At 48.9% G+C, this 9,410-nt stretch overlaps 1 protein-coding gene across 1 annotated transcript in view; it reads left to right on the forward strand.

Moving 5' to 3' along the window:
- The first annotated feature begins 100 nt into the window (after positions 1 to 100).
- Positions 101 to 9,410, forward strand: part of LOC102201979 (glycine receptor subunit alpha-1) — a 46,951-nt gene continuing 37,641 nt past the window's right edge. The window contains exon 1 of the mRNA XM_013915955.1: positions 101 to 369. Within this exon, the coding sequence (XP_013771409.1) occupies positions 101 to 369 (269 nt within the window). The remainder of the gene's footprint in view (positions 370 to 9,410) is intronic.

Below are 9,410 nucleotides of genomic sequence, written 5' to 3' on the forward strand. Positions count from 1 at the left end.
CCCAAGGACACAACGGCCGAGACTGTCCAAGCCGGGGCTCGAACCAGCAACCTTCCGATTACAAGGCGAACTCCCAACTCTTGAGCCACGATCGCCCCAGATGGTGAACCCCAAACACTTGAAGTCCTCAGACTGGGTGGTGCTGATCCTCATCGCAGCTGCTTCACACGCAGAGCTGCAAACTGTGATCACGCCAACAACTGACTCGCTCCGCCCCTTCACTGCGCCTAAAATTCTGTCCAGAAAATCTCACAGCTACTGTTTTAATCTGCAAGGGAGCGATGGCAGGCTGCTCAAGGCTGCCGTGGACTTCGTATCTGCGTGTCTGTATCTGTACCGTCTGTACGATGGCCTCTTTACCGTCCTGTGGTGTGAACATGTGTAAACGTGCTCATCGCTGGCTGAGTCCACGATCATGTGACCACATCTCTGAGTCACACATGCAGGGATCAGAGCGTGCACTCGAGGGACAGCCGTGGGACAACTGACTCCTTTTATAGGACGCGGTTTGAGTCTGCTTTACAGCTTGTTCACTTCCTGTTTGGATAATTAGGCACAGTGATCAATATCACCAAACAGTAATGTGACGGATCGTGACCTGGCATAACTCTGAGGCTGCCCCTCAGAGTCTCACCAACTGGGTCAGTCCTTCAGCTCCGGCGTGACTCATTAAACTCTCTCATCATTCAGTCCCAGTTAGTTTCCAGCCAATCCGCTGACAGCACGCGCTCGCAGGCCATCCTCGCTCTGCAGGAAGCGCTGCTGAATGAAACGTCGCTCACACAGACAGCGAGGTCTGTCCGAGGAAACAAAGTCAGAGGAGGTTTGAGAAGCTTGAGCCGTCAGTGCTCTGATGGCTTCCTGACCGCCAGCAGCCTCGATGATTGAGCTCAGGGAACGAGCTCATGTTCAGCTTTCAGCAGTGACAGCAGTGTGGCTGCACACGAGGAGCTCACAGTTTATTTGCCTTTCACTTATTTAAAGAGCGAAGTACTGATCCTGGATCATGTCCAAGCTTGCTGTAGGCCGGCACGTAACCCTCACATATTTAAGACTGTGAGTCTTCAATGGCGATTCTTCATTTTTATTGATTTCTTGTAAGTTTACAGCATTAATCCTCCATCTCTCTCGATGTAAGGAGTCATGCTTTTGTTCAAACCTGCTGAGCCTGAAGATCGACGAGTCTGGAAAACTGGGATCAGTTTCTGAAGTGTCACAAGATCTCGGTGCAGACCGGAAAAACCCTCAGACAGGAAATAAAATATTCACATTCAGTTTGTTCTGCGTGCAATCGAGTAAATGCAAACTGAAGGTTAGAGCCACATTTAAGGTGTCAAGAGTCGCACCAACATGTAAAAACCATTCCACCTTAAAAGTGCGTAAAAGCTGGCACGGTGCCTCCTTTCAGCCTCTTTTCCTTTGGTCGTGTTATTTAAATTACCCTGTTTATACAAACTCAGTGTTTCCTGTGGTTGTTTCACATTAAAAGCTTCTCTGTGTTTCACATATTTTTCTTAATAAGGCTTTTATTGTGAAACATTTAAAGAGACGTGTCAAAAACTCAAAGCAGTTTTAACTTGAAGAAATATCAGAATACCCGGGCTGCTGAGCGGGGCAGTGGTTACAGAAAGAGGAAGAGGAGGATGTCGAAGCTTTAATCTTCAGTCTAAGATTGAATCATGGGGTCGGTTAGCCTGTACTGGACTAATGTGTGCAAACTGGGCCTGAGCTCACACAGCTTTGGGAATGAGCCACGACTCAGCTGTGGCTGACGCTTCGACGCTCTCCGCTCGTTCAGCTCGTTGCTCCTGTAGCAGCAATAACCTAAAGTAACGGTTTCATTCTCCGTTTCTCACGTGGACACAGATTTTCACGCACGCGTCTTCACAGCGTTGCTTCAGTTCACTGAGGTTGATGCACAGCTGTCTGAGGATCACACACTGAGGTCTGGACCGGACCGTCGCAGCAGCTCGGCGGTCCAGGACGAACATCTGCAAACGTCAGCCGTGCTGCCGTGTTCTTCCCAGAGAGGAGAGGCTTTCTCCTGCAGCCCTTCCAAACCAGCTTTAACTTTAACCTTTAGCGTGCTAACGGAGGCCTGGAGCTCTCTGGCACGATTGCAGCGTGGTGTGAACACGTGACTCGATAATGGATATCACATGACTGATATTGGTGTAACTGTAGCTCCTGGTTCTGGTGGATCCTGTGGATTTACAGTGGATCTGCCTTCCGCGATGTGAAACTTGAGGCTCGTGAGATTTTGTCTTTGAAACCACAAATAGTTCCTGTGAAGTCAGGCTGAGGCCGACTGATACTAAAGCGATTTCCTGTTCTGTCGCGTCGACTCTTCCTCCTCCCGCAGCCTCACATCCTTTATTAATGAGCCAACTTTTAGATGGAGATACTCTTCTCTGCATTTTTTATTATCAGCTCTGGAATGAAAACAATGGCGGTTTCCCAAAAGTTTGAGCGAGCTGAACAAAAGGCTGAACACAGGAGATCAAAGCTGCGGTAAATCTTCTTACAGGGTCACGGATGGATTCAGAGACAAAGTTTAACAGGCTTACGGTCCGTCTCTCAACAGCGCTGGATGGGCCGTCGCTCCTGCTTAATACCCAAAGGTCTGCTTTGTCTTTTTCCCTCCCCGCCTGATATCGCAGAGGCTGAAATATTAGAGCTTCACCATCTCTGTGGGCGACCAAGGGGAGCACTTTATGCTGACATGTCCACTACTATAAAAGCTGTTTCAGGGAATTGAGTAGCTTTTTCCTTAATTTCCATAATTTCCCTGCATAATGCAGTAAACATGTAGACTCCTGCAGACTCTTTAATGTTTCAGTACTTGCTGCTGTCTCCGTGCTCGTTACAAGCCTCCGTGCTTTGTCACGATGACTTTTTCTGCACTCCGAGTGTTTCATGCAGATACTGGAAAAGAAAGGTCCATCTTTTCCCCGGGACGCACAGAGATCTGATAACTTTGCATGGGTGGATGAAAAGGACGGAGGTCACGGTGGCCTGAACGCTAATACGAACACAGGAAGCCATCATGTAATTTCAGTCCAGCTGTCGGGAGGAATGACATTAAAACAGCTGTTCTGTGTTATTGTGACAGTGACAGTGTGTCGCTGTTCCTCTGACTCACAGCCCGTATATAAACACGGATGACGCATCGCTGCTTTACATTAGCGAGGCCCAAATATGATGGAAATGGGCCGTGTCATCTCGCACCGGGGAAGTCGAGCTTGTAAAAACCCACCGAGTTAGCTAACAAACTGCAGCCGCCTCCCTGACGCCCAGAACACAGCAGAGCGTCCACGGCAGAGCGTCCACGGCAGGGCGTCCACAGCAGAGCGTCCACGGCAGGGCGTCCACAGCAGAGCGTCCACAGCAGAGCGTCCACGGCAGGGCGCCGCTCACATTATTAACTGAACTGTAAAAACACTGATGTGAAGAAATTATGTTCTGGAACATTTTAGGTGCATTATATTTTTAGTGTCATGAGGCGTGTTTTTAAACCTTCCCCGACTCCTCTGAACTTCTTCCAGTTTGTTGCTTCAGCTCAGCTTCAGTGTCATTTGGAGTGACAGGATAAACTCTGCAGGAAGGAGTGGGTTTGATAGTGAGTGAAGATCGTGTTGGTGTCACCAAAAACCCCAGAAACTGTCAGGTGAGTGGATACACCAGGTACCCCCCAGCTTCAAACCGGCTCAGTGACTCCCTCCTCAAGAAGCCGGCCGGTCTCCAACCCCCCTCCCGTCAGGAAAGAGCCGTGTCCACCCATCCAACGATCTTCTCATCACTGCTCACTCTGGCCACATCCTCGTCCTTCAGCCTTTGACACGTTCCTCACAACGTCCTTCAACTTGCTCACCACCCACTGTCCTGTTTGGGTTTTGCACCAGAGAGGCTCCAGAACTCAACAACATGCACTCCGCCCTGGGGTCACGTCACCCCCACCCTCACAGATCTCCACTGACTTGTGGTCAGGTCACCACATCACATATACGACCCTTCTGCTCGCTTGTAAATCTGTCAGCGACCCGGCCCTCAGCCCCTGTCTGACCTGCTGCACCTGTACACACAGTCCTCTGCCATGGGTCTGCTTCCTGTCCCATCCACAGAGCCTTCGGTGGGGCGACCCCCACCCACTGGAACTCCACAACGCCTCATCGCTGGACTCAAAACTCACCTCTTCCACAAAACCTTCGGACCTTGTTGTTCATAAATCAGAGTTGGCCCTCTTGAAAGATGCTAAACTAATCTAAATGATGATGATGATGACGGTGATGATGATGGTGATACAGTTCAGCGCTGACGTTCAAACACGGGTGACGAGTGAGTTCGTCCGTGTGCGCTCTCTGCTGAGTTTGTGGTGACGGTAACTAGTCTGAAGTTTACAAAGTTCATTTTGGTCCCACTGAAGTCAACAAGCCGATGAAGCAGAATATTTACTACTGTAATGCATCGCAGCGCTTCTCCGTGAGCTTCTCCGTGAGCTTCTCCGTCCAGTTTAAGAAAACGGCCTCAGGGTTCAGATAGGACCTCGCTAACGTGTGATCGACTCTTCAGGCAGCTTCTGAAATGCAGAATTGGTGCAAAGCTGCACGAGGAGAAGACCTTAAAGGGGAGCTTGGCCAAATTTCATGTTTTCATTAGCTGAGCTACAGGACACGATGAATGTCCTGAATGATTCCCAAGTTCCTGCTTCAGATTTCGTCCATCATCATACCCCGTGGAAATGTCAAGTTTATTTACGTTTGTTCTGACTTCATGCTTTTCTCCCTTAAACATGCTTCTTAATATGTACTTTATACTTGCTTCAAAGGCTGCTCTAAGTGTACATACAGAAACATGTCATGATGGTTTATGTCAGCCCAAGGAGGATGTCACAGGAAAATAGTCGACACTCCAGAAACCGTTCCCGAGGCTCCACGTCGGGTTATCTCTTGCATTAGCACGAGGGAATTGCTGCAGAGCTACTTCATGAAGTCGGTGTTTATCTCCCATTTCGCAGCTCCTGGGAGTTCATAATTCAACAGTCCAGCTACAAAGATGCAAATATACACAGATGCAGAATGAGATCATCTGAGTGCAGATGGCACCAAACACGATGAAACATATTTCACCTGCAGACGTGCTAAAGAAAACGCTGCTCCCAGCTTTTAATGTGTGTTTCCTGTTAATCAGAGAGCAGCTGTCATGATTACATTAATGAAAAACACGAAGGAGCACATCCTCTGCCGAGGCCGGTGCCCTGCACACGCCCCCAGTCTATCTACACAAAGACCTAATGGCTTCCTCCTTTCCACCGAGTTTCCTCAAACGTGCCCACGTCACATGTCGTCCTTGGTGACCAATCACAGCCTGTTGCTAAACAATGTGACATTTCCAGATGCCAGCGGTCGATGTTGGTCCATTGTGTCAGCGTAGCTTTGTGCCGGTTAACGCTCACTGATGGTGAGTAAACCATTTGAACACTTATTTTATGGCTGTGGCTAAAAACCATCATTGCCATCCCATTTTATGCTCAATGCAAACGCAGTAAATATTAATACACAGCATCAGGATGCACATTCAGACGTGAAGCACACATTTGCATGTCAGAGTGCAGGAGGGATTGTTCGGTTTTGTGCAGAGAAGCTCGTTTCCTGTGCCCTGCCTTGCTGTTACCCACAGTCTGTGGACGAGCTCAGCTCTCGCCTCATCGCAGAAGACTGCCCAGTGCACACGGGATTATTGGCAATGTCAGAGAATCAATATCAAACAGTTTCAGTGACCTTTGACCTAGCCCACCCCCACGCTCATGATGCATTGGGTGAAATTATGGGTTCTCCGAAGATGCTGCGTGGACTAGAGGAACCGGGGATTGAACCGCTGACCCGTGGGTCATGACCCAGCTACGAGTGAGTGAAACTGGGGGAATAACCGGAGTCACAACCCTGAGTGTGGGGTATAACAGCGATAAGTGTGTGTGTCCGTGGCCTGCATGACAAATACGAGTGAAACAACACTTGTTACTGCTGAAGGAAGCATGTCGCAGTTAAGTGGTGCTGCGGCTGGTTGTGTGTACGTGGGGGCGGGCGGCGGGAGGGGGCGGTCTCTACGCTAAGTGAACATTTGGCCGAGGGCAGCAGTCGACCCCGTCCCTGTCACGGCACCGGGCTGTCCTCGGCTGTAATGCCAGAAAAGACCCCAGGGGGAGCTGCAGAACATACGTGTTCATCTAGCAGCTAATTAGTATGAACAAGTTCTACAGCGGCAAACGGACCAGAGAGGCTTCAAATTAACACGAGAGACACGAAGAGAGGAGCGTAGGCGGGAACCGTTTTCACCTCACAGCGGGGTCAAGTGTCTGCAGACGCCTCGGTTCACAATCACATCAGACCGGCTCTGTGGCTGCGAGGCCCGAGTTACGAGAAGTATGGGCTCAAAATGTGGTCATAAATATTTTGTACTTGTAAAAAAGATTTGTGTGTGGACTTAGAAAAAAACCCTGCAAGTTACAAGTACGGATTTTGACCCTATTTTTGTTCCTTTCATCTGATATGTCAACGTCATGTCAATCACAAATGTAACAATCCAATCAGAGAACAGATGGGTTTGGCTGTCGAGGGGCGCTTTTTTGAACTGCCTCAGCCAGATAACGTAGAGCTCAGAGGGTTTACATCACGCTCGGCGGTTATCAGGATGCTTAGTAATGCACCTCTGGAGTAGAGCGCCACACGGTTTAAAATATTAACCAACCAGATGTGGCTTTGCTGGTATTGCTACTAGAAAGAGGCAGCGTGGCTGGCAAGTTTGAGGAAGGTGTACGATGGCGGCTGTAACACACAAACACGCCCCTCGAGCACCGGCAGGTTCGTGATTATTGGAGGATGAGCTCTAATTTTGCATGAATACTGTAGTGGTGCTTATCAACGTCAGTGTTCAGAGGCCAGCCCTCCAGAGGAGCCGATCCAGCTGTTCGCGCTGCAGTGGGCGGGTCAGAAATAGCCTGCAGCTGTGGTGAATGACAGGGCGATCAGATACTCAGAATCTGAAGAGCAGTGCTGGCAGAACTGAAGAACCAGCTGTACGCAGAAGTGCTAAAAGGACAGGCCACCGGCAGACGCCATAATTATGTCACGTGCAGGTGAAGCAGAAGACAGACCTGCATTCATATTTCAGGCTGAACATCGGGCCCAGTTTGTTTGTTCCTCAGCATGAAGGAAGTCGTGCGTGCAGGATGGGCGTTGTTCTGCTCAGGCGTCGGCTGCGTCTCTGCTGAAGTGCAGGAGACGCCCACAGGAGTGAGTTCTGGTGTTTGTGGGACCTGCCTGACGTCAGCAGCAGCTACACGGCACTAAATCATTTCTAAACCCTCGACTGGTTTCAGCAACATGATAACAAAGAGTCTGACGAGCTTCGAGCTCGGGTTGGCTCAGGTCAGAGACGCGGTGAGTTTAAAGGGTCGATCTGAGTGGCGTCTCTGTGAATGCCGCAGTCCCTGCACTCTTTGTCCTTCTTTTTCAAACCAAAGCACTCTGCCTTCATTTCTTCTGCTCCCTCTGCTCGTCTTTATGTTGGAAATCACTGTTCTGGACACGCTCGTCCTTTCTCTTCCTCTCTGATGGTTCCTGTCGTCTTTGTTGGATGAGTCGGTTTTGTTCGCCATGCTCAGCGTCGCTGTGTTTCTCTGACACCCGTTTTTACTTCCTGTCTTTATGCAACCCTCTGGGTGTGAGACCACCTGAAGAGGCAGCGAAGGGAGCAAATATAACGTGGAGTGCTGTTAAAAAGTAAACTTTATTCAGCAGCGGCCTCAGGGCGCTTTATATGGTAACGTGGGGACCCGACAGTAATACCGGTGGGATGAAGTGATCACAGAAAAGAAAGGCTGTAAATGTGGGATTGACGGGCGCCTCATGTGGACACCAGAGGAACTGCAGACTTTATCAAAACATGATTTTTTTATTTGACTAAAACATCAATGACTGTGTCACACTCATGCTCAGCTAGATTTAAGGCGCTCGCAGCAGATTGTTGTCAGGTTCACTGTGTTGGGCACATTTTAAATATGCTTTATGAAAAGTTCTTAAAGCATAGTGGTGTCACTGGGTTTTAGCTGACATTATGATGTAATTAAATTTACCTACAAACCCTTACCTGTAGGTTCACTAATATAGTGAGATAACGATCCAACATTTACAGGACAGGAAGTGATAAAGAAACAATTCTACTGTGAGTAGTTTTAAGTAGCGTGGCCCCGCCCCTCCCTGAGCCTGGTTCTGCCAGAGGTTTCTTCCTGTTAAAAGGGAGTTTTTCCTTCCCACTGTCGCCAAAGTGTTTGTTCATAGGGGGTCATATGATTGTTGGGTTTTTCTCTGTATGTGTTATTGTAGGGTCGACCTTACAGTATAAAGCTCCTTGAGGCGACTGTTGTTCTGATTTGATGCTGTGTAAATAAAACTGAATTGAATCAAAGCAAACAGAATTGGCCCATCGTTATTTAAAACGACTTACAGTATAATTGTTCCTCCTGTCTTGAATTGTTGCTGCCTTATTCTCGTGTCCCGCAGCGTTTGTAGGTAAATATGATTACTTTGTGCTGCCAACTTTTAAAATCACGAGTCAGCTGATGATTTTGAAGTCCTCGTTGTTTTTCACAGCCCACACACCGGGATGACGGATTACCGACAGTTTGTCATCAACGTTATTTTCTCGTTTTGCTGCGAGTGTCTCTCCTGCCGTGCTGACGGAGACGGGGCGTTACGTAATGAGAGGGATAAGTCGAGGTCTCCCAGCCGCTCGGTGCGGCCAGATGCGAAAGGCCTCTTCTCTCTGTCTCTTCGTGTCGGCTTCACGGAGCCGTGTTGTTGCATAATCAGAGAGCTAGTTATAAATAATTCTGTCAGCGCTTCGAACCGATCCTCGCCAGGACGCTTTTTAGCACCGTGGTGGGTGAGAGCGGGTGACACGTCGTTAGGATGTCCAGATGAGTGCAGATGTTGAATCCTGTGGGGTTTGTGGGAGCTGCTGCCTCCATAAGAAACATCTGCAGCATTTCACCGTATGGCTGTTTACTGGGCAGAAATACAGACATGCCGTGCACGCTCTGCTCCAACGCTGCCAGGTACAGAAGGATATCTCCAGCAGCTGACCATAATCCGTCAGCTGATTAGTAGGGCGGGATCAATATGAGCTCAGTGCCTCTGTGAGGAAGGTTTACGCCATGTATGCCGGATTTCTTCTTCCCTCAGCTCCCTGCGTGTAAAACTTTGGATTTTGTGGTACATGGAGGCTGTTGCCATGTGGCTGCAGCCACTCATGTCTCTGAGACACGAGTGTCAGGCTTTCTGAACTCCTGAGAAGCTCCGCCTCTTTTTATACCTGATAACTGTTTATGATTACGGCCAAAATGATAAAATGTT

Source organism: Pundamilia nyererei, unplaced genomic scaffold (genome assembly GCF_000239375.1).
Source record: "Pundamilia nyererei isolate P.nyererei 1_Seehausen unplaced genomic scaffold, PunNye1.0 scaffold00408, whole genome shotgun sequence".
In the NCBI taxonomy this organism is placed as follows: domain Eukaryota; kingdom Metazoa; phylum Chordata; class Actinopteri; order Cichliformes; family Cichlidae; genus Pundamilia; species Pundamilia nyererei.